The 26071-nt window shown below is 54.6% G+C and overlaps 7 protein-coding genes across 7 annotated transcripts; 2 read left to right on the forward strand and 5 right to left on the reverse strand.

Moving 5' to 3' along the window:
- Positions 1-491: 491 nt before the first annotated feature.
- Positions 492-3179, reverse strand: LRP88_08667 (P-loop containing nucleoside triphosphate hydrolase protein; the record flags this gene model as incomplete). The annotated part of the gene is made up of 1 exon (XM_083245170.1): positions 492-3179. The coding sequence occupies one exon, from the start codon at positions 3177-3179 to the stop codon at positions 492-494; it is 2688 nt and encodes an 895-aa protein (XP_083099664.1).
- Positions 3180-3562: 383 nt separating this feature from the next.
- Positions 3563-5117, forward strand: LRP88_08668 (phosphatidylinositol N-acetylglucosaminyltransferase SPT14; the record flags this gene model as incomplete). Its single annotated transcript, XM_083245171.1, has 3 exons — positions 3563-4044; positions 4098-4106; positions 4214-5117. 3 exons carry the CDS (start codon positions 3563-3565, stop codon positions 5115-5117), a joined length of 1395 nt encoding a protein of 464 aa, XP_083099665.1.
- Positions 5118-5437: 320 nt separating this feature from the next.
- LRP88_08669 (uncharacterized protein) lies at positions 5438-8590 on the reverse strand (the record flags this gene model as incomplete). The annotated part of the gene is made up of 1 exon (XM_083245172.1): positions 5438-8590. One exon carries the CDS (start codon positions 8588-8590, stop codon positions 5438-5440), a length of 3153 nt encoding a protein of 1050 aa, XP_083099666.1.
- Positions 8591-9473: 883 nt separating this feature from the next.
- Positions 9474-12554, reverse strand: LRP88_08670 (WD40-repeat-containing domain protein; the record flags this gene model as incomplete). The annotated part of the gene is made up of 1 exon (XM_083245173.1): positions 9474-12554. One exon carries the CDS (start codon positions 12552-12554, stop codon positions 9474-9476), a length of 3081 nt encoding a protein of 1026 aa, XP_083099667.1.
- A 1956-nt stretch (positions 12555-14510) lies between these two features.
- Positions 14511-17023, reverse strand: LRP88_08671 (Rgp1-domain-containing protein; the record flags this gene model as incomplete). Its single annotated transcript, XM_083245174.1, has 2 exons — positions 14511-16444; positions 16942-17023. 2 exons carry the CDS (start codon positions 17021-17023, stop codon positions 14511-14513), a joined length of 2016 nt encoding a protein of 671 aa, XP_083099668.1.
- A 1430-nt stretch (positions 17024-18453) lies between these two features.
- On the reverse strand, positions 18454-19672 carry LRP88_08672 (uncharacterized protein; the record flags this gene model as incomplete). Its single annotated transcript, XM_083245175.1, has 5 exons — positions 18454-18576; positions 18668-18816; positions 18867-18961; positions 19021-19213; positions 19273-19672. The coding sequence occupies 5 exons, from the start codon at positions 19670-19672 to the stop codon at positions 18454-18456; spliced, it is 960 nt and encodes a 319-aa protein (XP_083099669.1).
- A 4398-nt stretch (positions 19673-24070) lies between these two features.
- On the forward strand, positions 24071-25682 carry LRP88_08673 (aldehyde dehydrogenase domain-containing protein; the record flags this gene model as incomplete). Its single annotated transcript, XM_083245176.1, has 3 exons — positions 24071-24535; positions 24607-25495; positions 25555-25682. The coding sequence occupies 3 exons, from the start codon at positions 24071-24073 to the stop codon at positions 25680-25682; spliced, it is 1482 nt and encodes a 493-aa protein (XP_083099670.1).
- Between the last annotated feature and the right edge of the window lie 389 nt (positions 25683-26071).

Genomic DNA, 26071 nt, shown 5'->3' on the forward strand with positions numbered 1-26071 from the left:
CACTTCAGAAGACTTCAGGCGTGGACTTAATTGTCGTGATAGTGGCCGGTCTTATACAGGTAAGTAACATCAGAAGATGGCACAGACGGGTCGCTAACAGTAGGTCAAGATAATCTGTCTCGTCCTTGTCAAAGACGGCATGGGCTCATGGAATGCGTGGGGCAAGTATCATCGAGGTCAGACAGAGGATCACCATGAGAGCCGTCGCTCGCTGTTGCCGGGGCCAGAGAGGTCCATCGTTGAGGAGGAAGAAACTCCGTCAGAACGGTCCAACAAGGGAAAGGGGGCACAGGGGTATGGAAGCCTAAATGAGAATGGCTCTGGCTCGAGAGTTATACCATCAAGTCTCCCAGAGCACAATAACTGGTCTGACTGAGGATCAAGACATGTCAACTGAATAGCAGGCCATTAGATACCATTGTATGTAGTCAAGTACTCGATTGGGTATGTAACTCCAGATGCGCCACGCGCGCCCATCTCTAATATCTACATCACCTTCCAGCCTCCTTGCCCAGCTTCTCCAGGGCAGCCTCATACTCCTCCACCTTCTCCTCACCCATCTCTTCAATCCTCGTTCTCTCCATCTTTTGAGCTCTCCTGACACCTGCACCCTTGGCGATCTTGCCCCAGAACCAACCACTCTCATCATCGCCCACCAGTGTCCATGCGCATCCAGACCTTCCAGCTCTAGCTGTACGACCAACTCGGTGGACATAACCAGCAACGCTCGGCGGCAGGTCGTAGTTGATGACGTGGTCGAGGCTGGGAAGATCGATACCTCGGGCAACGAGGTCGGAAGCGATGAGGAGTCGGATGGGAGAGGATGGTGCCGTGAAGGCACGCAGAGTCTTGCGACGGATGTGCGTAGGTGTCGTAGATGTGAGGGTGCCAATGTGCGAAGCCAGCGACGGGTCAAGCAGGGCCAACAGTCGTGATAGACGAAGCGCCGACTCATTGGACTTGGTAAAGATGAGAGAGACAGGAATATGAGACTTGAGCGAGCGACCTGATGACCGTTTCGACTTGGACTCAGAGTCAGAATCCGAGTCAGAGTCGGAATCGGAGCTTGTGTCCGAGGTTGCGTCAGAGTCAGAATTAGAAGAATCGGAGTCTGAGCTAGAGTCTGAGCTTGAGCTGGTGTCCGACTCTTCAGCTTCATCAGGCTTAGCAGCGTCTTCATCCTTGTTCGGACTGGCCATGAGCATGTCCTGGCTTCGGAGCAGCTCAAGCAAGTAAAGCGGCTTGAGATTCGTGTCGTGAACTCTTATGGCGTGCTCCTTCAGGAGTACAGGCAGAGAATGCTCTGCGATCTGGACATCACCGTCGCTCTCCAGGACGATCAGTCGTGGCCGTCGCAGACCCAGCTGGTTGAGCAGGCTCAGATCCCTGGTAAGAGTGGCACTGAGAATGACCTTTCGAACACCCGAAAAGTCCATGTCTGGAAAGTCTCGAGCGCTGAACTTGCTGGCACGGAACTTGTCCATGGTGAGGTCCAGCCAGCCTTGGAAGCTCTGCGCAAGGAGCTTGTCGGCCTCGTCAACCACCAGCCATCGAACATAGTCGAGGCTGAAGCCAGGAGTCTGTTCCATGTGCTCTACCAATCGTCCAGGAGTGCAAATCAGAACGTCCACCTTTGAGGGAAAGTCCACAACGTAGCCGTCCATGCTGCTCAGCCGAGGGTCGGCTTCGTCATCATCAAGGCCATCGAGAGCAGAGATGCCAGCTTTTTGTTTCCTTTGCTCGCTCTCCTCTTGCAGCTTCTTGTACATGTCAGGGTCATACCGGACCTCTCGATCCATCAAAGACTCCTGCTCATGCTTGAGTGACTGAGAACCGATTGAGATGCCCACTCTGACCCTCTTCCGGTCTCCGCCTTCAAATGCCCTGGCGCAGAGCTCAAACGCCTCTTGGGCTTGCTTCACCAGCTCACGCGTAGGGAGGACCACTAGAGCCCGGAGTCTTGTCACAGCACCTTGACTGATATCTCGTACGACAGGCAGTGCGTACGCAAGGGTCTTTCCAGAACCAGTGGCAGCAGAGATGAGGACATCGCCTGGCCGTTGCTTGCTTGTGGGGAGTAGGAGAGGAATTGCTGCTGTCTGCACAGCGAAAGCATCCTTGAAGCCCTTCTCCTCTAGTACGCGAGATGCCTTGGGTAGAATGCCGAGATCTGCAAAAGGCGTGCGAGTATCTTGCGAGACACGAATTGGCTCTGCCAGCCAGGGTGGGAGTGTCTCGTAGCTGGGCTTGGAGGTTGTGATGGAGATGGGTTCGGGCTGAGGTAGAGGTTCGAGACCATGGAGCTCTCCTTGATCTGATTCCTCCTCGACATCTTGTACCGTCTCGCTTGCGAACTTCAACGACTTTTCCAAACGCTCAAGCACCGCCTTGTGTCTCTTAGTGTCCTCCTCAGCTGCTTCTCCCTCTGTCTGTTCAGGCTCCTTGTGTTTCTTCTTCTTCTCCCGTTTCTTCTCCTTCTTTTCCTCAGTTGCCTTCACAGTCTCGACTGGTTCGGGAACTTCCTCAGCCACCTCGGGACCTGTAGCATCGACCATGGATACATCTTCATTGTCGTCGTTCATTTCAGGCGTCGCCTCATCAGCTTGTTCTGGCTCTTGTCTCTTCTCCTTCTTTTTGTCTTTCTTTTCCTTTTTCTCCTTCTTTTCCTTCTTCTTCCTCTCCTTCTTGTCCTTCTCAGAGTCCTCCTCGAGCGTCTGACTCTCCTCTTGGACCTCACTTATTTCCTTGGGTGTCTCCTTCTCGACCATTTGTGGTTCGGTCTTGTCTTTGGATGCTTCTGGCTCCTCATCGTCGTCCTTTGTAGCCCCGGTCCTTCTCTTGCCTCTTCTAACCTTCTTCTTCTTCTTGGGTTCTTCTTCGTTGTCCTTCGCCGTTTCTACGTCCGTCTTGGACTTTTTGCTGTCGGGCTGCGGAGAGTTCTGAGCCTCTTCTGTAGACTCCCATTTCCTCTTCGGCTTCTGCGGTGTCGGCTCGTCATCAAAGTATTGGACTTGTGGCACCTCGGCGGGCTTTGGCGCAGGCGCAGGCTTTGCGCCAGGAACGTATCGCGAGTAGTTGAAGCCGTCGCTCGTGGTGGAAGGGTTTGGCGGCGCAGCAGGCGCTGGTGCTGCATTGGAAGAGCTTCCGCCCTTTGAGGGAGGGACGTATCTGGCATACATGATTTCCAGGCCAATTCCTCTCCAAGACCATAGAAATCTGTATCCAGAATCGTTGATGGAGGGGCCTAGGACTTATTCCTTCCCAAAATTTTGGGTGGATCAAGCATCTTATCGCGATTCTGCCGCCTCTGACCGCTAAATTTCTACGCGGTCTGGCTTGGCGTGGTCCACTCAAGAAACACCACCCCTGCAGCATCGCCATGTCTTACACGTGGAATGAGAGAAGGAGACAAGCATGAGATGAGTCCATGACCACGACAGCGCAGCAACATACCATCAATTGAGTCTTATCACCTGAACCATCTCAGCAAGTGCTGAGCAGAGGCTCATTTAGACATCTTCTGGGGCCCAGCTCTGCTGGAACCCCCCTAACCGCCGCCATCATGACACGCCGCACATACAACATCGCCATGGTCAGCGACTTCTTCTTCCCCCAGCCCGGAGGCATCGAGTCGCACATCTACCAACTCGCCACAAAGCTCGTCGACCGCGGTCACAAGGTCATCGTCATCACCCACGCCTACGACGACCGCAAGGGCGTCCGCTACCTCACCAACGGCGTCAAGGTCTACCACGTGCCCTTCCTCGAGATCTATCGCCACGCCACCTTTCCCACCGTCTTCTCCTTCTTTCCCATCTTCAGAAATATTTGCATCCGAGAGCGCATCGAGATTGTTCATGGCCATGGCAGTCTCAGCAGTCTCTGCCACGAGGCCATCCTTCACGCCCGCACCATGGGCTTGCGGACCGCCTTTACAGATCACTCGCTGTTTGGCTTCGCCGACGCTGGAACCATTCTCACTAATAAGCTCCTCAAGTTTACACTAAGTGATGTTGACCACAGCATCTGCGTGAGCCATACATGGTGAGACTTGAAGCAATGCCATCCCAGACCTCTTCTAACGCCATCGCAGCAAGGAAAACACAGTGCTTCGAGCATCTCTCGACCCCCTGATGGTCTCAGTCATACCCAACGCTGTTGTTGCAGAAAACTTCCGTCCCAAGGATACTCCAGCTTCCCCCTCGCCCCAAAGCACAACATTTGGCTCTGAAGCTCCAGTCTACCCTCCTCCCCAGCGAATAGGACCCCGCGACATTATCACCATTGTCGTCATCTCTCGTCTTTTCTACAACAAGGGAACCGACCTCCTCATCGCCTCTATCCCTCGCGTCCTCGAGAATCATCCCAACACACGCTTTATCATTGCCGGTTCTGGTCCCAAGGCCATTGATCTCGAGCAGATGATCGAGACAAACGTTCTCCAAGACCGCGTCGAGATGCTTGGTCCCATCCGCCACGAGGAGGTCCGCGACGTCATGGTCCGCGGCCACATCTATCTCCATCCCTCTCTCACCGAAGCCTTTGGTACCGTCATTGTCGAGGCAGCCAGCTGTGGGCTGTACGTCGTGTGCACCCAAGTTGGTGGTATCCCCGAGGTCCTTCCCTCACACATGACAACATTTGCCAAGCCAGAGGAGGACGACATCGTGCTTGCTACCGGAAAGGCCATTACCGCCATCCGTGCGGGTAAGATTCGCACGGAAAAGTTTCATGACCAGGTCAAGAAGATGTACTCGTGGCAAAACGTTGCCCTCCGCACTGAGCGTGTCTACGACGGCATCTCGGGCACCATCCCTGAAGACGAGTTCTACGGCATCGATACCTCTGGCTACGGTAGTCGGATTCGCAACTTTGCTCTCATCGATCGTCTTAAACGTTACTACGGCTGCGGTATATGGGCCGGCAAGCTATTCTGCTTGTGCTGTGTCGTCGACTACCTATTCTTCCTCTTTCTAGAATGGTGGTTCCCCAGAGACAACATCGATATTTGCCCCGACTGGCCTCGCAAGCAACCTGCCGAGGATGGCGCCGGCTCCAAGAAGGGCCTACATAGTAATCGGTCGAGCACATCACAAGGCGCCCCAAAACTCGAATGAATCTTTACATCTTGATTCTACTACATACTCTAGCTCAGACAGTGGCACCTTGCAAGAACCTGGGTAATGACGGCGTTGGGAGTTTCCGGAGACTTCACAGACATAAATAGACAGCAAAGGCGCGTTTGAAGGGAATAATAATTGTTGCATAGCATACACGCATCAGTCGATGGGATGCTTGAGTGGTGGGTAATTAACAAGGAGCTAGCTCAGTATTCTAGACGCTGTACACAATCAAAAAAGCACAAGCTGCGCTTCATTCTGCAGCGCACAAAGCCAACATCCAAAGTCGCTGTGACCTCGAAGCGGTGATCGTTCACTCATCCCCTGGTTCCAATTCGACGTCTCTTAACCGTCCCCGTCTCGCGCTCGCCTGGCTCGTCATCATCATCGCCCGTCTCCTCGGCGGGCGTGGCGACACTTGCAGGACGATTGGTAGACGGTGGTGGCGCGCTGCGCTCCTTTTCCGCGCTCCGTAGCTCGCCCAGGAGCTTTTCAACCTCGACAAACATGCTGCGGGTATTCTTCACCACGCCGTTCTCATCGAGGCGATAGCCCACCACCTCTTCCTCCTCGTCCTGAGACCGTTTCATAAACGCTGGTCCAGGGCCACGGTCGGGATCGGGGTTGTACATGATGGCGTTGCAGAACATGTGGACAAGCTCACGTTCAAGCTGGGCGCTATTGATGATGCCCTTAGGAGGGACGAGCTCGTCAGAGAGCGGCAACCACACGTGCGCGGTGCCAGGGTCGCCACCTGGTAGGCCTGCGGCAGCCTGGACGGCTGCTTTATTACCATGCTTGATAGCAGAGCGGATAGACGTTATATCCTGTGGCTGTAGCACAATTTGGTGATAATTGGGCGCGTCCTTCTCCCGAAGGGCGGTTGCAAACATGTTGGCATCACGGTGGCTCGAGATCTGGTCCAGAGCCGACGAGGAAACCTTGGTGAAACCACGAGTCCACAGAACTTGCGTCGTCGCCGGCGGAGGCTCCAAGGGCGTATCCTGTCGCTTTCGCTTCTGCAGTCGCGACGACACGCTGCTCGGGGTCACAATCAGGGGTCGACCGGGAACACTCTCGTCTGCTGTGGTATCACCAGTGTCCTCTGTAGGCCGAGGTGTCGCATCCTCATCCTTAATTTTGGGCGCCGACTCAGAGGGTTGCGTCGTGTGATCATCCGTATGAGACATGACAGACTGACTACGTCTGGATCGAGTCAAGGACGGAGTAGCACTAATTCCGCGGCTCTTGGGTGCCGCCCGAGCCGATCGTCCTCGAATAGACTTGGGAACATTGGGCTCCGTCTTCGGTACCGACTTGGGTGCCTGTCGCTTGGAAGGTCTTGGTGTTGAGCCAGCAGAGCTGGGCAAGGCTGCCGGCTTTTGAGGAGGGCTAACCGGCTCGTACGCGGGACTTTGGGGTTCCCCACTAAGGGGACGTGGAGTGGAAGGCGTCGATTGTGAGGCCCATCTAGTTCCAAAGCCGTGGGTGAGATGTGATGGCGTAGCTGAAATTGGGGTATGTGGTGTAGAAGGTGTTCCAAGCCGCTTGACAGGTGTGTTAACGGCTTGGCGGATAATATGTTCAGGAATCGCAGGTCGTGGGGGTTGAGCAACATAAGGAGAAGTATAAGCCTTGTTATCCGCTTTCGATGCCAGAGGTGCGGGAGAACCAGACGGCGAGGGGTGCTGTGCCTGTTGGGGCGCATATCCTGGTGCCCATCTTTGTTGTGGTGGAGCAATAGGGCCAGTACTTCCTGCTGAAGGAGTCGGCGAGGCTGAAGCAATTTGACGAGGAACCTGCTGTGCTTGTCCTTGTGGCGGTTGGATAGGGCGGCTTGGGTGCGGCACAGGCGTGGTTGACGCTGGTCGAGCTTGAGGGGCTTGAACATTGGTTTCGCCACTTGGTCGTGGAGGAGCTGGCTGCAAAGGGGGTGCCAGTTGTCCCGCATGCTGAGGAGGCACAAGGACCGGTTTGTGAGAAGCCGGTCGTGGCGGCTGCTGCTGTTGCTGCTGCTGTGGTCGTGGCGGCTGCGGTGGGTGAGTGGCCGGGGTATGCTGAGCGTGTTGAGCCTGCTGAGTCTGTTGAACAGGTAAAGCTTGCTGAGCACGTTGTGCAGGTGAAGGGTGTTGAGCCTGTTGGGGGGTGGCATGCTGTGGTAGAGAGGGCTGTGGGTGCTGGGGAGTTTGGGGAGTTTGAGGGGGATTTGGTCGTTGCTGATGCTGCGGTTTCGCATGCTGAGCCTGCTGAGCATGTTGCTGAGCATGTTGCTGGGCATGTTGCTGTGGCTGGTGCTGAGATTGCTGAGCCTGCTGGACCTGTGGTGGATGTTGAGCAAGTGCCTGTGGTCTAGGCTGGTGTTGAGCGTGTTGCGGTGTCTGAGGGCGAGGTTGAGCAGCAGTTTGAGGAGAAAACTGAGCAGTTTGCTGAGGGTACCAATGCTGTTGCTGTTGCTGCTGTTGTACCCCTGGAGGAGCCGTCGGTCCTTGTGTAGGAGGCTGGTATTGTCGTTGTGGAGTCGTATGAGCCGCTTGAGGAGGCTGATATGGCTTCTCCCACTTGAGGGGAGCCGCTACCGGCGTCACAGTCTGAGGAGTCGCATTGGCTTCCTTTGGTTTGATTCCAACCTCGGGTCGTGGAGTAAGCGCCTGCTTTGGAGGGTGCGCTTGCGGTGGTTGCAGCGGTCGTGGGCCAGTTTGAGGGACGCCTGCGGGAGGTTGAAGAACAGAACCACTCCCATTAGGAGGCTTTGGAGATGCCGTAGGTCGGACTGGCGGCGTTCCAGAGGGAAGATGACTCGGCGGAGCAACAGTTGGTGGCGCAACGTGAGAAATCGGAGGCTTTGGTGGGATCACGGGCGTATGCGGTGCAGGTCCCCTCCGCACAGTTGCCGGCGTCGTAGAGTTCGGGGTTGGAGTCGGTGATGCGGTTGGCCCGTTGGGCGCGAGGACAGGCTTCGCATCCCGCGAGGCGAGCACTGGTGTTCCATTCTGGCTTGCGGCCCTTGCGCGTCGCTCTCTCTCAGTCCGCTCAAGCAGCTGAATCTCACCACGGACATTCTCGAATCGCCGCTCGTCCTCGCGGATCTGCTTGACGATGTTTTCGCGGTATCGCGCGTAGAGTGTCTCGACAAGGGCAGGTATCTTTTCGACATTTTCGTAGACCTCCTTAAGCGTCGGCAGCGGCGGCGTCCCCAGCTTCCTCTTCCTTGACCCTGGTGATCCATCTGCTATCGCATCCCCGCGCTCCGCCTCGGTCCTCAGCTCCTCCCTTAGCAGCAGCAGGAACAGCTGATGCAGCGCATCCGGTTGCAGTCGCGTGGGATCGTATGTAGGATCATCTTTGATGAGCGAGTTGCTGATCAGAGACTCCGAGATGCGCGCGAAGGCCCCAGTGTCGACTCCATTGGTCACCACCGACTGGAATAGCAACAGCGACTCGAGGGGCGTGTAGGCGGCCGGTTGATTCATGCCCCGCAGTCCACCTCGCCAGCTATCCAGGGGGCCTTCACGTCTCGCAAGAAGATGAACCGGCGCCACGGTCACGGTCTATGGTTGGTGGGTTGTCCAGTTAGGCCTCGTCGCGACAAAGGAAAAACACGGCTACGTCATGGCTGGGGGAGACGGGACGCTATCAAAACACGTACAGAGGCAACCTTAGTCAATGACTCCAAAACCGTCAATGCCGACCGTGAGGCCTTTCATCTGGCGTGATGCAGATGCAGGTTGGGGGTTATCTGGAGCCTCCTCTTGCAAAACGCGCTCGGCCGTCCGACTGTCGTGTGGTAATTTTTTTGCCTCGGGATCGCGATCGACTGGCCTGATGTCACGTGATTGAGTTCGCCGGAAATGTTGCGTGAGCTGTTTTGGGGAGAGTCGATGAGATGCAGGAGGAAAATCTGGGCTGAGGTCCAGAGCTGCCCGCTGCGCTAAGGCGTGTCCAATCACGTGATACCCCTGACGACCAACTCGCTACTGCCAACCGCGCCAAGCGTGAGCTTTGACTTGACGAATAGCAAGTCTGTCTGACTCGCTCACTTACAGGTGTATCAATTCAGATTTCAACAACATCCAATGTCAGCAATAGAAATCAGTCAACAATAAACGCCGATCCCGGCTGTAATGATAGATTGCATCCTAATAGTGCTTGCTATCAGTTATCAACAAGACTCCAGACCCAGTGGTATCATGATGGAACTCGGCAAGCGGAGTGCACTCCACGCTTAGCCTTGTTCGTTGGCCGCCCTTTCCCGCAAATCTATCAACCATAAACGCCGTTGCCGTCTTGACCCGAGTAAGAAATGAAAATGAACAAACAAAAAAGCCCCGTAATAACACATGAGACCAAAATATACTATGGCGAGAGGGAACTTGAATCCCCATCTGCGCTTGGCTGGCCTTCAGAATCAGGGCTATCCCCATCCCTCTCTGTTAGGTTCCTTTCTGTTAGGTCCCTGGGTAGATAGTTAAGGCGCAGCTTTTCATCTAATAATGTCACCAGCCTCTCCGAGTATTGGTCGAGTAAGCCACTCAAGACCGTCTCGTTCATCGCCTTGCTTCGAATGGCCCGATCGCCAAGCGCAGCCGCTGTCAATCGCAGCTCCTGATCCAGTTCGGTCAGGTTGTCTTGACTGATGGGTTCCGAGGAAGCAAGTTTCTTTCGGTATGTTCGCAACTGACGACAGGTCTGTTCTGTCGCCATGTTCAATGATCCAAAACCAGACCGTAGGTTGGAGGACGATGTCTTCTTGCGAGCAGTTGTCCCCAACGCCGGGAGTGATGGCCGCCGAGTGACCTTTGCTCTGGGACTAACTGGAGGGCTGACCCGGCTGTCTCCTGAAGGCCGTCGTGAGGGTGTATCTTCCACAGCTGTGCTTCCAGGGCTTGTTGGGAATGTGTTTGTCGGCGTCCTTGTCACACTCGCAGCCAAATTGAATCGAGAAGTCCGTCGCTGAAGCGTCCGTGGTGGTGATCTTCGGCCTGATGCTGTCGAAGGACGCTGAAACTCGGCCAGTTCAGCTTTTGACAATACTCTCCGGAGTGGCGGCCGTCCAGAAACAATATCCTTGGCCGGCGATGGATCCCTACTCATCGAACCGGGGACTGGATCGTTCAGATCCAACAACCAAATCATCATAGTCCCGTCCGAACCAACACTCACTACCTTCCGACTTCCGTCTTCATCCTCAACCAAGCAAACCCCGTTGATTGCTTCCGTATGTCCCCATTCGCGGTCCAAGAAACTCCCCGTTTGGGCGTCGTATAACCTGATGGACTTGTCCGTGTTGGATGTCCCTAATAGAAAATCCTGGTCTTTGGGTGGCCATTGGCCAAAAGAGAGCGAGTCGAGAACAGCAGAATCTCCCCTGCCCTCGTCCGTGCACTTGAAACAAGAAATCTTGCGACCCGTGTTGAGGTCGTATTGGCAAATGGATCGATCCAAAAGCGAAACAAATACGGTCCTTTGGCCGGGGCCCAGGACCATGGAACTGGGAGAAGCTCTTAGTGAAATAACCCTAGAAGGAATGGCGGCGATAGCATCTGGATCGCCTTCTTTTGTAATAATGTCATATATTTGCAACGTCCGGTCAAAAGAGCAAGTCAACACCTTGTCGTCAGACGGAATGAGGACTTGAACGACCTTGGCAGCAAATTCCAGTGTCTGGAAGTGCTCGATAGAGCCATCCACTGTCCGGTGAAAAAGTTGTGTGGTGCGGTCCCTACCGCAAGAAGCCATGAGAAACTTTGAGCCGGTATCGTAAACGCTCACGCAACGGCAGTCGGCCGTGTGAGCCTTGATGTCGAGTATGGAGTCCTTTGTCGCAATGTCGGTGACGCGCAGGACACCAAGTCGGTCTGCTGAGACGAGCAGCTTCCCATCACTCGTTGTGCGAGCGCACGTTAGCTGGTTGATAGGTCCCACCAGGTCATTCTCCGACTCGGTGATCTCAATCGGGACATCAACACAGGCTTTGACTTGGCCTTCCAATGTCCAGAAAGTAACATTGCCTGTGACTGTCCAAGTCAGGAACGATGCGTCCAGATAATTAGGCTTCTGTAGCATCTGAATACCCGTAACTGGTTGTCCGTGGCCAGGAATAGGGACGCTGGCCACAGCTTGGGCATCCTTGCCTGGAACATGGTCATAATTCCAGATGTCGATACAATGCCGTGAATCGATAGTCACGAGCTTGTCCGCCAGAAATCCCAGCGCGACATGCCCTGTGGAGGGCGCTGTCGTCTCGCGGATGCATACTGATGCGGGCTTGCCGTTCAAGACAGCCTCAGCATCCAGCACGGCAAAATGACCGTTTTTGCCTCCAATGTAGGCAAGATTGCCTCGGATGGCAATCGAGGTGATAGAAAAGTCCAGACCAAGGACTTTTTGTAACCTCATCTGCCTGTCGTCGTCCTCCAGAATGCACACATCGCCCGTTTCAGAGCAAAGGATAAGGCCGGAGTCTTTGACAACAGCAGCGCAAGTAAAAGTAGTTTCCAGAAGAGACCCCAGCAAGATATTACGCCCTGGCAGGGTTCTCTGGGAGGGAGGAGTCGACGCCGGTGGCTGGTCATTCAAGAATTTTTGCTTCGTAGGAGAAATGGCTGGCCCGTCATCGGGCTTCCACATCTTCACGTGGCGGACTCCAAGCGTAATGAGACAGTTGCCCATCCAGACCATGTCTTTGACATAGGATGTGCACCTGTTCTGTTTGAAGAGCCTGGCCGCACCCGTGCGAGGGTCGACCTTCCAAACATAGATAAATCCATCGTTGGCGGCACCAAGGGACGCCAAGTACTGAGTGTCTGAGGACCATGCTACGGCTGTGACGCCAAAAGCATGCTCACTAATAGATATGAGGGGGGTATCCGAAGAAGTATCGTGCAGGCTAAAAATCAGGACACGAGGAGCGTATCCAGTCTCGCCAACAGCCAGATATTTGCCGTCTCGGCTCAGCGCGAGACATGTAGCAGCTTTGATTCGTTCACGACTGGTCCATGTGTTGCTTCCGGGAGATTCGTTCCAGTCAGTGGAGGCATGAGGCGAGTTGCGGAAGTTCGGTGCAACACGGCCACGGCTATCGTTGGCCTTTGGAGTTCCTGTAGGTGTCGAAGGTGTATTCTGAAATGTTGCTACTGAGTACAGAGGTACAGCAGTTGGTCGAGCTCGGTAAAAGCGTTGGGTGTGATTCTCGTCATTAACATCCACCACAACGACAGCGCCGCCGGCGATATAAGCGAACGAGGAGGGTAGTGTGTCGAAGCCTGTGGGCGAGGAGCAAGTGGTGCCGATAACACGCTTCAAGGAGAGCTTGGAGGAGTCATTCAAGGTGGTGCGACCGCGCATGGGTGACCTAGAGGACCGAGTTGGGCGAGCTAAGAAGGGAGAGTTGGAGGGAGTGAACTTGAAGCGGCCGTGGGAGGGAGTCGCCGCCATATCGCCGCCATTGACCCTTGCGTGAAAATACTGGAGGAGAGAGTATTGTCGAGCAGATCGAGAGAGGTCAGACGAAGCAAGACAGAACCATTGAAAAGTGGTGTCAGTTCAGAGGCGAAGATCTAGGCAACAAAAGAGCAGAGAGCAGGTGTTTTCTCTGGCATCGGCCGAGAAACAAAACTAGCCAGACAGAAACAAGCCGGTTGCCCCAAGAGAAATCAGGATGATGCTTGCAGAAGTGGATGACGGGCGGTGTAAGTCGGGGAGCTGCTGCGGGCCTACACGGGCCGATGGGAGGAGAAGAAGGTGAAAAAGATGTCGAATCTGCAAAGCTTAAAGGCTGTGGGGGGTGGAAAGCGGTTAGCTACTGCACACAGAGGGGCTGGAGTGGGAAAAAAGAAAAGAGTCATGCGCACAGTGACTTTTGACAAGTGATCAAATGAGCGACAATTGAAGCGAGTGACGATGGTTCGAAGGCGTGAACGAAGGTGGTTGAGAAGAGAAGGAAAGGAAGGTTTGAGTCCGGCCTGCTGGATGGAATGTTGAAATGATGGTTCTTGCCGTCAGCAAAACCTTGGGTTCCTTCCCTCCCAGGACCCGAGGCCTTGTCCTTCCCAAGGGAAAGGAGCCCCGACCACCGGCCGGGGTTTGTTTTGGTGGGTCCGTTGGCCGGGGAGGCTTGCAAGCGGGAAGCACGGGCCAGCAGAGCCTGACGTTTCTCGCCTGGCGGCTTGCCCGCCCTCTGGTCAGCTTCACCTCTCGACCAGTGGCCTGAGAGCAGGCCCTTGCCCTGGCGCTGGAATCCCGGCTTTTAGCGCTCCCGTTAGTGGCTGTCACCTCGAATCACTTCCGGCAAGGACGGTGGTGAAAGATTGCCTCGCCTTGGGAATTGGTACAGAGTCTTCGTGTTGGTGATCATGATAAGGGGCCCTGGATGGCCATTGACAGGGGGAGCACCTTTGACAGCTGAGGTATTCCTGGGTTTCAGGGCTCAGCTTCGAGGTTCAGCCAGCATCCTCTCAGCAGCGCCTTTCACATATCTCCTCTTCGTTGTCGAATCAACAGCCACACTACCTATGCAGCATCTCATCATCGTGCCGCGGTTGGCGGAGCCCGCTCATCATCATCAACAACAACAACAACAACAACAACAAAGACACAACCAACCCACTTCATCCCACCCAGTCCAAAAGCCTCGTTCGTCGCACCAAGTCAATCAAAGAAGCAAATCATGCCCGAGGCCTCGACGCCCGAGTCGTCCTTTCCTCGAATAGAAAGGCTGTCTATTATCCGCCAATCCATGCCTTGTCGCCAACCTTTGACCCTGGCACATTGCGAAATGAGGTCTATCCCACCGCCCGTCGGTTCGTTATCACCATACCTGGCATCTCAGCCATTTTGCGCCTCTCGCTATTGTACCTATTAAACGTGATTGTGTCACTGCTCTTCCAAGGGTCCCGGCGCGGTGGCTGTTGGTGGCAGACCAGCCGATCCCACCAAAACCCCGGCTCTTGAACCAGCCGATCAGTCCCAATCCCAATCCCCTTTTTTTTCTCTAGGCTTTGACAATTAGCTCCAGGCCGCGTCCCATTGTCAACTGTCAGCTGTCTCATCTGCCGCGTACGCTTTCTTATCCGTGTCTGAGGACCCTGTCTGTGTCTATGCCCACTCTGCCGGTGTTGGCCATGGTTGCATGAAACATTTCCGGTTCACTTCTTATACTTCAGTCGCATATCCTCATGCTCATGCTAATGGCTTGTGCTTCCATAAACCCAGAATGGTCTTTTATTCTGACTAAACCCCGTTGTATATGTTCTGTTAATCCCCAGCATGTCCATCTTCAGGAGCTCCTCCTCCCTCCCTATTCTGTGTAACTTCAGCCAGTCAACATCCGTCCCATAAGTATGGTTAATATCCAACAGCACAAGCCCAGTTTTACCCGTCAATCCAATTCCATCATACTACAAGACCCTCCTCCGAAGCCTCATCTCGTTCAAGCCGCTCGAGTCCTGTCCCAACTGCGCCGTAGACGCGCAGGGGTACCGCAATTTCAAAACTCTCACATATCAGATTCTCCACGGCCACAAGTACTGTGCCACCCTTCTCATCTTGAGAGATCTGTTCCAACAGTGGGTGAGGTGCCAGTCGCTCAACGCTGTCGGGAGAATCATTCCCTTGCGATGGCACCACAAATTCGATGCGAATCTTCCAATCCAGGCTCACTCCACTCGTCACAAACTCAGGAGTAGCGGTTATCGGGATTGTCGGGTTAAATGTGACGCGTCGTGAGTACATTGTTGCCTCAGATGATGATGAGTGTACCTTTCGCGTCACTCGGTGAATGCTCGACTCGGATCGTATCGCCAAAGACGCGTCTACCTTCTCTGAGGTCTCGAGGGTAGTGTGTACCGCATAGCATGGGATATCGGCATCTGTAAAATCGATGGCCATGGTAACAACTTCTCCCAGTCGGTATGCCGGCCTTGTAAGCATAACCACACCAACTCGTTGTCCGTTGCGGGCGATCTCAAATCGGTTGGGGCTCTGCTGTCCTCCGGACGTCATGTTGCTTCTCATAATCGCCAAATGAATTGCCTCTTGGGCAGTGCCCGCATCCTCAAAGGCTGAGGGTCGTCTCGAGTTTCCTCCGCCTGTTGGTGAGAGAAGGATGCTACCGCTTTCATCTCGGGGCCTGTGCACCAGGTCGTCCACGTAGAGGAGGAAGTCGTTCAACGAAGATTGCCGTCCTTGCACTCCGTTCGTCTTTGCTCCTTTGCCGGTGCTCGATGGGCTCTTAACCTGAGCTTGGTCTCGGAGCAAGATGTAGGGATTCATGAGATCGTGCCCCAAGATCTCACCGTGGCTGTTCACACTTCCAAGGACTCGGAAAGGAACCTCGACGGATTTGACCTGTTGTTCCTTGGATCCTCCGGCCCTCTGAGTTCCGATAACCAGGCTGTAAGAAATCTTGACAGACTTTCCTCGGTGGGTTGGAGGAAGTCCCTTGGGTAATCGGAACGAATACTCAAATACCCGGCTTTCTCCGGGTGCCAGTTGCAAATCAACAAAAAGAATAGACTGTGGTGTCGTAAGGAGAGGTACTGATTTCGAGTTGGCCACTCCACGCATCTCCTTGATGGTACTGAGCTCTCCGCCACCCAAAAAGTCGCCTAGTGAGCTGCTAAGTCGGCTCCATCCGAAACCTCCCAAGAGGCCACTATCGCGTTTAGACTCGAGGCCAACAACGCCTCCTCCTTGACCAACAATGGCCTTCTTCTTGACCTGGTCAAAGGGGCTGAGGCTGACCAACGATCCATCTAGGGTGAACGAGCCTTGTAATTGGGCGTATCCCATCATCAATGACTCTGGCGCTCTTGACTGCGGAGATGGCATACCGAGACTTCTTCGAAGAGGCCGCGCGTGTCCCCGTACTGGCTGCTGTGTCACGTATTCCGATACGAGGGTTTCTGACGAGTTGTTGCTGACGGAGTAAAATTCTCCACTGCTTCTTGGTGTTCCTCCCAAGACGCCGCTGCTTGCCAGAATTCGGGCAGCGGGAGCAGGCTGTTCATTGATCGTCGGGACGCCATCTTTAGAGCGCATAGCCAGACCATTGAACTCGGCTGCACCATTTCTAGGGCTAAGCATGCTCTCGTTTGTTGATCTTGATAGGCTTGGTGGTGCCTCCGCGGTTGGCGACGGCGCTGCAGGGAAGTGGAATTCTGGCACTGGGTTCGGTGATGGCCTTGGAGAAGCTCTAGGTGATCTTCGGCCGATAAGAGCTGGTGTATTAGGGGCTGTAGGTGGTCTAGACATTCGGCCAAATCGATCAGGTGGGGGGTATGAAGCATGGAATAAAGGTGAGCTAGAGAAACGAGGAGAGAATGATGCTAGCAGTCCAAAGGTTAGCCGATGGCCATATGCTCGAGTATACGCTGCCTACCAGAATGAGGCCCGGGCGAGGGTTGATTCTGAGCCCGAGGGATAATCTGTAAACTAGAGGCACGACCGTGGCCGCGATGAGGCCGTTGGGGTCGCGTCGGTACTTCATTTCGTTGAAGATGGTCCTCGACAGTACTTGTTGATCCAATCGAGACAATGGAGACGGAGCGCTTGTGGGAGTGTCCCGGCTGGCGATCGGTTGTGCTCGCAGATGATGGCCATTGTACCGAGCCTGACCGACTATGAGTCTGCGACGACGGCACACTCAAAGATAAAGCAGAGCGACGATGGCCTCTGCCCGAGGATGCCGACGGCGGCGGGGTCAAGCCATGGTTGGACTTGGGCCTCCCATGCAAAGGAGAGGCCAGTCGACTCCGTTCCGACTGCGGCGGCGGCTGCTTGTGCTGACCCGGACCTGGCGCGACATTCTTAAAAGTGATGGTACATTTGACTTCCTCGCCGGCGAAGACAGTCTGGTCGTGCCAGCGGATAAAGACGCGGATGTTGCTCGGTCCGTCTGGCGCCATTGCGAGGGAGGAGAGGACAGCCCGCTCAGCGATGAGCGCGTAGTTGGAGACGGCTATGCGGAGGCAGGTGCAGCATTTCCGCACGAGGGCATTGTCGGGATCGAGGCGACGGCGCGGGAGACGCGAGATGATCGATTAGATGGATGCGATAGCAGGAGCTGCTGAGGAGTCGAGCTAGATGCAACGTCATGAGGGTTTCGGTGAAAGGAGACGGAGGAGGTTCACGCTTGGGCGGGCTTGGCAGGGAGCCCCGGAGCTACTTGCACCAATCGCTGCAGGTACCTGCGTGGAGCGCAACCCCTGCCCGAGCCAAAGGTACGTACATGTGGTCGCAAGCGGGAGGGCCGACTTCAACGTGGACTCTAGGTGATGAGAGTTTCCCACTGCATTGAGATCAAATTGCTGCTGTCGTCATGTGCCAATTGAAATTTTCGTAAATCTGCCATGTCAGAGTAAAAATTTAGGAAAATCTTGATTTCAAGTCCTTTAAAATGTGTCTTTATCCATCATCATCGAGCTCTTTGTTCCATCCTCAAATATTCCAACGTCCTCACCTAACCTAGACACAACCATGTTCAGAGCATTCAGACACACCCGCCTTGTTCTCGCATCATGTAGACCTCGAGCAAGATGCTGCGCAGCACATTGCGATGCTATCAACACCAGAATGCCACGTCGGACTTTAAAGCGCCGCTCCCGCCTTACCGGCAACGAGAAAGCTGAGGAGATTGTCAAGCAGGTTCGTGAGGCACTGATGGAGTTCGAAAAGGAGAAATGGGATGCGATGCCATGGTACAAGAAGTATGTAAGCAAGACTAGATGTTGGCCAGCACTATCGGTTTTTGCGTTAGTGAAAGCTGGCAATGGAACGTGGTCACTGGTCAACAAACCTAACCAGCCTTATATCAGCCATTAGATGCGATACAAGCAATACTAATGACGCCCATAGAGTACTCGAATGGCTCAAATAGCCTGCACATCTACGCTGAATAGACTTTCTCCCCATCCCATCTCCTATTCTTTACCCCCACGGGCTTTGGTGTCAGTTGCAACTATGAAAGTAGTCAAGTATTACCTCCATCGTTTGACTAACCTGGAATAACATGAGATGCTGTCAGGGCCAGATACCAGCATCTCGTTGCAAGTAGAGAATAGAACCTCGACTACGTTCAAACTATTGAAGTAAACACCGCTCGACAATAAAAATAAACATTAACTTGTTGGTTCTGAAGTTCGCAGTACGAAGCGAGATGCTTTCAACGTGTTCATCATAGTGGTTGACTACCGATACGTCGTCAATTCCCTTTCCCCGAAACGCCATGTGTTTGCCACAAAGTGATTCTGGCTGCCCTAGTCAGACATTCAATCCGTATTCCGTACGCCATTGCCAAATCACACATATTAAAAGACCCAAAACCTCATGTTTTGCCTCAATCGTCCTCGGTGAGATCAATGGCCTCTATCCCATCATCCAGTTTGACCACCTTGAGAGGCCGGACCACTGGTGGTACAGATTCAGCCTCCCTCTTGACGCGTCCGGGCTCATTCTTGACCTGGCGCTCAAGTTAGTAACATGAGACGAATACACTGTGTCGATCGAATCTTGTGGCACGGGAGCAGCTCGCGGCGTGGGTAGTGACTTACTTGAAGGTCACGCAATCTTTCCCCAGCTAGACGCCGAATTTCGTCTTCGGAGAGGTTCGAGAGGTTAGCATCAGCTGGAGACGATGTGGCTGGAGGCTGTGTTTCTGCTGACGGAGACCGTGGGATAATCATTTCCCGCTGAAGCGCTTCTGTATCACAGATCAGTCACCCCTCTCGCCAGGCAAGGTCACTAGCATACCACGGGATCGATAATGGAAGAATATCGTTCCGAGCACATTCTGATTGTGAAGTATGGTGCATTCTGAAACGGGCGATGCGGTGCTGACTGCAAGGCTGTAAATCGACCTCTTAGCAGTGAATCAAGCGATATCGTCTGGGGTATCAGAACATACGACCCCTGATGGCTCAGTTCTCTGCCCTTCAATGCCTTTTCCGGGAGTTCTCGCTCCTGGCTTTGGATGCCGGGCACTTGAATCCGAGGGACTCGCTGACCAGTCTTTGCGGCCACCACAACCGCCTTGATAACCCCTAGACCTTTAGCACGCTCCATTTCGCTGGTCATGTCTTCACCGGATCCGGTCTCGGCTGGTAACCAGTATTAGCTCATGGTTTGTTACCCCGTATCGATATAGAGGGCATCATACTTGTGGTGATGGAAGAAAAGACGAACTTCTTGAAACAAGGCTGCCCACCCTCTTCCTCGGGGCGACAATATGCATCCGCGACGACTGCGGTGCGAGATGATTGTCCAAGAAGAGTGTCGTCTTGCACGACAATGCCTGACAGGTAAATGCCGTCAATGTAGACGAAAAGGGAGACTGAATTGTTGAATTGTGGAAAATGGAAAGCAGAATCCACCGTCAATTCGAGCCTGAACTCTGCACCGGTCTTTGCCTCGATGTAACAGTGGGTAACAGGACCAGGAAGCTCTGGGCCGGTACCAAAGATGGGTGTCTGATCGCCTGGGACTTCATACTCTGTGGCAATCTCTCCGGCGACGCTGACATTCACCGATACATGGGATACTCCAGGGAGGACGGCCATGGCGAGGAGTTCGGATCGAGCGCGCGTGCGCGAGGGCGACGTGTGATGCGATTAATGGAAAAATGATTGTTGTGGGTTGAGAATGAAAGTGCACGGAAACTTGAAAGTAAACTTGAGGCAACATCCCACATGATTCACTGCCTGAGCATATTTGTGCTGCACTGACTTAGGTTGGCAGTGCCTCATCACTGGCAGCTCAACGGCTATTCGCAGATATTGCCTGTAACGTCATTGGCTGAAAAGTCATACTCGCAAATTAAACCGTTGAATAGAAAAGAATTAAAAGTCAACCGAAATAATTTTCTACCTTTTGGCTGGAGGACCGCTGCCAGTATCCGAGAGAAACAGTAGTGCCTGCCTACCTGGGTGAGTTGGGTGCATGTCGTTTGATAGCCTCCCGACGGCTGGCGTCAAACAACCTAGGTGCTTCAAGCTCTTTGAATGTTTTCTGGGCTTCACTAAAAGCCCGACAGGTTCTGTTTGCCCTTGGCAATGTCGGACCACTTTCAGGGGTCCAACTCGGGCATCTTGGAGAGAATACTCGACGGGTCTGTAGGGGCCATGGAGCATGGAGGGCCAGAGATACCGTAGAAGACAAACAAGTCAGTAATTTGACTCCTCAGAGAGAAAACATCACAGATCTGAATCTCTCTCGCAGATCTAAATCTCTGTGAGCAAGATTCAGAGTAGTAGCAGTTTCTCGGCGGCAGCCGCGTCAGAAACCGCGCAGAGTCTGAGCTCGATAGCATGGCGTCCGATGGTCTGAGAGTCTGGGGAGGATGAAAGAAAGTCTGGGGAGCGAGTCTGGGGCGAGATTCCGGGGATGGCCGTGCCCTGGGTTAAGGGCTGAGGGTCTGGGGTGAGAATCTGGGGGATAAGGGGGCCATCGTAAGTTCCGAAGATTGCCGTCACGATTCGGAGGGAAAGCAGCCAGACATCAGTCCATTTCGAGAGGCATTTTGACCAGGAGGGAAAGCAGGGGCCACTAAGCCACGGATGGGCCGGTGCGGACGAGTGATGGACACGGGGCGTCGAGTGGTCAGTCCATGTGGCAGCCGCAACGAGGGAGCGAGCCAACGTGTCGTGTCGGTCGTGTCTGTCGTGACGCTTGTAGCAACGGAAGTCTGGGGTCAGATCTGCCTATCTGGACCCGGTACGTGTGTGCCTATCCTCACGCCCACGTTGGTTGGTCCCTGACCCGACGGCCAGTCCCCTGATGTCGGGGATGAGGAGAAAGACTGCGGCCCCCGGATGTGGGGTTATGCAATCGAGGCGTGCGCAGAACGTACGGATGAGAGTGATCTGGCGGGGTAGAAGCATGGAGTCGCGGACCCGTAGATGCTGCTGCTTCTGCTGGAGATGGATGGACATGGAGGGCATGGCATGGCATGGCATGTATGTTTAAGGGTTAGCTCTCAGTCAGATTGGGGCTGAAAGAGGACTGTATGTACGTCTCCAATCTCAACAAATTGCGGCTCTACAACAACTTCCATATCACAGTTCAGCCACTGACTTGATGCGGAGCAGGCGGAAGTGATGATGTGTTTTGTGTTTGCGGCTCTCGAAGAAGGGGGATCCCATGTTGGAGATGTCCCGGCCGTTGGTGTTGATGGGAAACGAGATGGATCCTGGGTAGGAGCCGCTAAGCCTCGACTCATTGACCAAGGACGATGAAATCCGGAGGAAGCATGGACCAAATTGAGCCTCGATAGACGTGGGAGGCAGTCGTTGATTGACTGGATGTTGTTGTGTAGTGGTGGTGGAAGCGCTGGGGAGCCGGGGGGAGGCAGGCAGGTACGTATCGAGTGGAGCCCGCCCCCGCCGTCCCCGGCGAGACGGAGACGGAGACGCAGCGGAGCCGCAATCGCCCACAGCGAGTCTGCGGGTCCGCGAACAAGCTTCACTCACACTCACACTCACAGAGTGAGAGAGACCTTGTCGGCCTAGAGGAAGCTGGGCGGAAAGTCACGGGGCCTGCAGAAACCGTCCCAGACTAGACTAGACAGGATTAGGAGCGCTTTCACGGACAAGGGAGGGCTAGGATGAACGGCTCTTTGTCTTGAACCCCAGGAATTGGAGACTGGTGGAATCTAGCCAGTCATGGCATGGCAAAAGGCGCTTGGCTTGTCGCTCATCATCTGGCCCCTTCCAATTTTTTTCTCTGGCGGTGCGGGGTTAATGCTCGCTCCCCTTTACGCCGAGGGAGAAGAGAGGAGCCCCCATTCCGTCCCCCAGCAACGAGGACATAGATTTTTAATTTTTGTTGAACCGCTCCCTTTTGGAGCGAGTGGAGGATTACTATCTAGTGGGGCGCTCTAGAAGGAGACGGAAAAAATGTCTTGTTCGGGTCAGGAACACGCGAAGAGGACCACAGTTTACGGTGCATCTCGGTGCGTGTGGTTGTAGAATGACGGTCTGTTCACTCACTAACAACCAAGCGATGGACGGACTGGTTTGGAAACACGACGTCAAGGTGGGGTGGACGGCGCTAGAAGGAAAGGACCACGGCAGAGCGCAACTTTCAGACCTCGATCAACAAACACATGCCACGCTCATCGGTCGGTACATAGGGAGGTAGGTTAATTGCTCGTCTTACACGCGGGCGGCGGTTGCGGCTTGCTCCAAGGGAAGGGGGCGTGCAACAACGCGGTTCCGTACTGTAGAAGATGGGGGGCACACGAGGCACAAGATAGAATCGTCTACGCTGGAGGGTTCAAGCTGCGGCCATTTTAGGCAATGGTCGGCTGATCTGCCCCAGGTTACAGGAGTCAAAGCGGTGCGTAGACATGCGGGAGCCATGCGGGATGGGGAAAGATGGGCTGCGCTGGGGTTGGGGAGATGAGGGATATGGATGGAAGGAACATGCAGATACCGTACGTCTTGCTCTACTCGCCTTCAGTCCGGGCAGAATGCTGCGGTTGCGGTGCGGCTCAGGACAGGGTCAGACGAGTTGATGGCGATAGTATCCATCTCATTAGCTGTCACCAACACATATGCTTGCCAGGTTCATACGAGATGTCTGGATGTCCGGAAATCTGGACATTGATGTGCGGATTCAATGCCCCAACATGGCTTCGTTTCAACTGCGGCGCCTGGTCGACAGACATCCATGTAGGTGCCTAGGTTGGATCGGCTCCGGGGCTCTGCATGCACTGATTTGTCAGGGTCGGCCACATTACAATTCAGGGCGCAGGGCAACGGGAGAGAGGAATCTACAGTACTGTAGTAGACACAGACACTCCACCAGATCCTCTCACCTCTGACACATGGTTTGATCTGAGCTTTGACATGACACGCACACACCCGCTGTCGACCTTCTTCTCTGTCCGAGTCGAGGGCGGTATTGCTCGGGGCGGGTCCCCATCTTCGTCTCCTGGCCCCGGCTTGATTGGCCACCGGTTGCGGGGAAGCTTGATGGCCCTCGGTGGCGGCATGCCTGGTCCTGTCCAGGGTCGGCTCTTGTGATTCGCGGAGCCGTTCCTTGCTGTCATCCACTTTGGCGGGGAGATGAAGAAGCAGTGATGTCCAAGACAGGCAGACAGGCAGAATATCCAGAGCCTTCAATGCAACGGAGGGCGGCATGTGTTGTGTTGAGCAACCCAAGGGGTGAATGGCATGGAACAAGCCATCAGCCTGCACTGGCCGAGTTTGAGTTTACCATGGCTAGCATACACACCCACGACATGGTACCCTGGCTCACCTAAAGCGCATCTGCGGCTCATGTCTGAGATACTGAGAAGCTGGGGTTCCGGTGGAGGTTCCGGCGGAGGGGAGATACAGCACAAGGAGAGAAAAAAGAGAATGCCCTTGAGCCGCTCTTGGTGTGCTACCGTTCACTAAACCACCTGTACCAACTCGGAGGCGCAACGTAATTCTCCTCTTACTGTATCCCGACTACTACAGCAACCAGCTGTGCAACCCGCAGCTCGCAGCCCACCACCGCCACTACTGTACTCCGCAAAGGTCCTCCGGCCGCTCCATCGTAGCTAACCTACGGGGGCGAACGGGTACCGCTCTCGACGCCGCCGCCCGCCGCAAAGAGGCCGGTACTCCGTACCCCGTAGCTAACCCCTGTCAGGCCGAGGAACCTCGAGAGAGGCGAGGCTGTTGCGGGGAAAGGTTGGCGTCACTCTGTGGCCAAAATCTTGCACCCCCTCTCTTTTGCGGATGCCACACTACACCCGCACCCCCCTCCTCTCTCTGTCCCTCCCTCCCCATCCCAAACTCCCATCGAACACCGAAAACCCCGCGCCGAGCTCAAAGATAAATACTCCCGTCCTCGTCGTCGATAATTCTGCTTTCCTCATTCCAGATCATCCTCTCTCATCCTCTCCTACAAACACCTCGACTCCTCCAAGATACCCAATACCCTCTTCCTTTCTATACACATCAGTCACAATGGCTCCTCTCACCACCGAGCTCTCCACCCCCGTCACTGGTACCTACCAGCAGCCCATCGGCCTCTTCATCGACGGCAAGTGGGTTGAGGGTGTCGACAAGAAGAAGTTCGAGGTCATCAACCCCTCCACCGAGGAGGTTATCACCTCCATCTGCGAGGGTACCGAGAAGGATATCGACCTGGCTGTCGCCGCTGCCCGCAAGGCTTTCGAGGGCGAGTGGAAGAAGACCACTCCCCAGCAGCGAGGCAACCTCCTCCTCAAGCTCGCCGACCTCGCCGAGAAGAACCTCGACCTCCTCGCTGCCGTCGAGTCCCTCGACAACGGCAAGTCCATCACCAACGCCCGCGGCGATGTCGGTGCCGTCGTCGGCTGCCTCCGCTACTATGGTGGTTGGGCCGACAAGATCGAGGGCAAGACCATCGACATTTCCCCCGACATGTTCCACTACACCCGCTCTGAGCCCGTGAGTTCTTCCCCAAACCTTCCCCAGGTTTCAGCCTCATCCATGTGCCGGCACTAACAAGCTCCCCACAGATTGGTGTCTGCGGTCAGATCATCCCCTGGAACTTCCCTCTTCTCATGCTGGCATGGAAGATCGGCCCTGCCCTGGCCACCGGTAACACCATCGTCATGAAGACTGCTGAGCAGACTCCTCTCTCCGCCCTTGTTTTCACCCAGTTCGTCGAGCAGGCTGGTTTCCCTGCTGGTGTCTTCAACCTCGTCTCCGGCTACGGCAAGACCGCTGGTGCCGCCCTCTCCGCCCACATGGACGTTGACAAGATTGCCTTCACTGGCTCCACTGTCATCGGCCGAACCATCATGAAGGCTGCTGCCTCTTCCAACCTCAAGAAGGTCACCCTCGAGCTTGGTGGCAAGTCCCCCAACATCGTCTTCGACGACGCCGATATCGATGAGGCCATCAACTGGGTCAACTTCGGTATCTACTACAACCACGGACAGTGCTGCTGCGCCGGTACCCGTATCTACGTCCAGGAGTCCATCTACGACAAGTTCCTTGCCGCCTTCAAGAAGCGAGCTGAGGAGAACAAGGTCGGCGACCCCTTCAACGAGGAGACCTTCCAGGGCCCCCAGGTTTCTCAGCTCCAGTACGACCGTATCATGAGCTACATCCAGTCTGGTAAGGAAGAGGGTGCTACCGTTCTCACTGGTGGTGAGCGCCTCGGCAACAAGGGTTACTTCATCAAGCCCACCATCTTCTCCGATGTCCGCCCCGACATGAAGATCATGCAGGAGGAGATCTTCGGCCCCGTCTGCGCCATCTCCAAGTTCAAGGACGAGGAGGAGGTCATCAACCTGGCCCACGACACCGCCTACGGTCTGGCTGCCGCCGTCCACACCAAGAACATCAACACCGCCATCCGCGTGTCTAACAGCCTCAAGGCCGGCACCGTTTGGGTCAACTGTAAGTCATACCACCCCGACAGAGGGAAGCGAGCTGAACTAACCACCACGGGCGCGCAGGTTACAATATGTTGCACCATCAGCTACCTTTCGGTGGTTACAAAGAGAGCGGAATCGGTCGCGAGCTTGGTGAGGCTGCTCTGGCGAACTACACCCAGAACAAGTCTGTCGGTATCAAGCTGTACTAAGTTGAAAACAAAGCGAAATGGGCACTATGGGAGGATACCGGAGCGGCGTTGTGACTGCATGATCAATATGCATATGATTTCACGTTAGTTTTGTGAATTAAATAAGAAATATCAATGAATTCATTCATTCCCTTCATCTTGGTGATATTGGTCTCTGGTGTTGTTGCAGAACTGCCTAATTGGGTAATGGACCCACATAATCTCAACGGCTACCCGAGCAGAGAAGGAGGCAACAGTGTCGACCTGCCATAAAAAACGCGGGTAGGGCTGAATTCCTTGAGGGAGAGGGAAGGAACGACGGCAGGAAACAGTGGGCGACACCTTCAAAATTGAGATCGAAGGACTGTGGACAATGTTGGGGGATTCCTCGCCCGTGAACTACCGAGACC

Source organism: Fusarium phalaenopsidis, assembly GCF_050370095.1.
Source record: "Fusarium phalaenopsidis strain FUZ10S chromosome Unknown contig_32302, whole genome shotgun sequence".
Taxonomy (NCBI): domain Eukaryota; kingdom Fungi; phylum Ascomycota; class Sordariomycetes; order Hypocreales; family Nectriaceae; genus Fusarium; species Fusarium phalaenopsidis.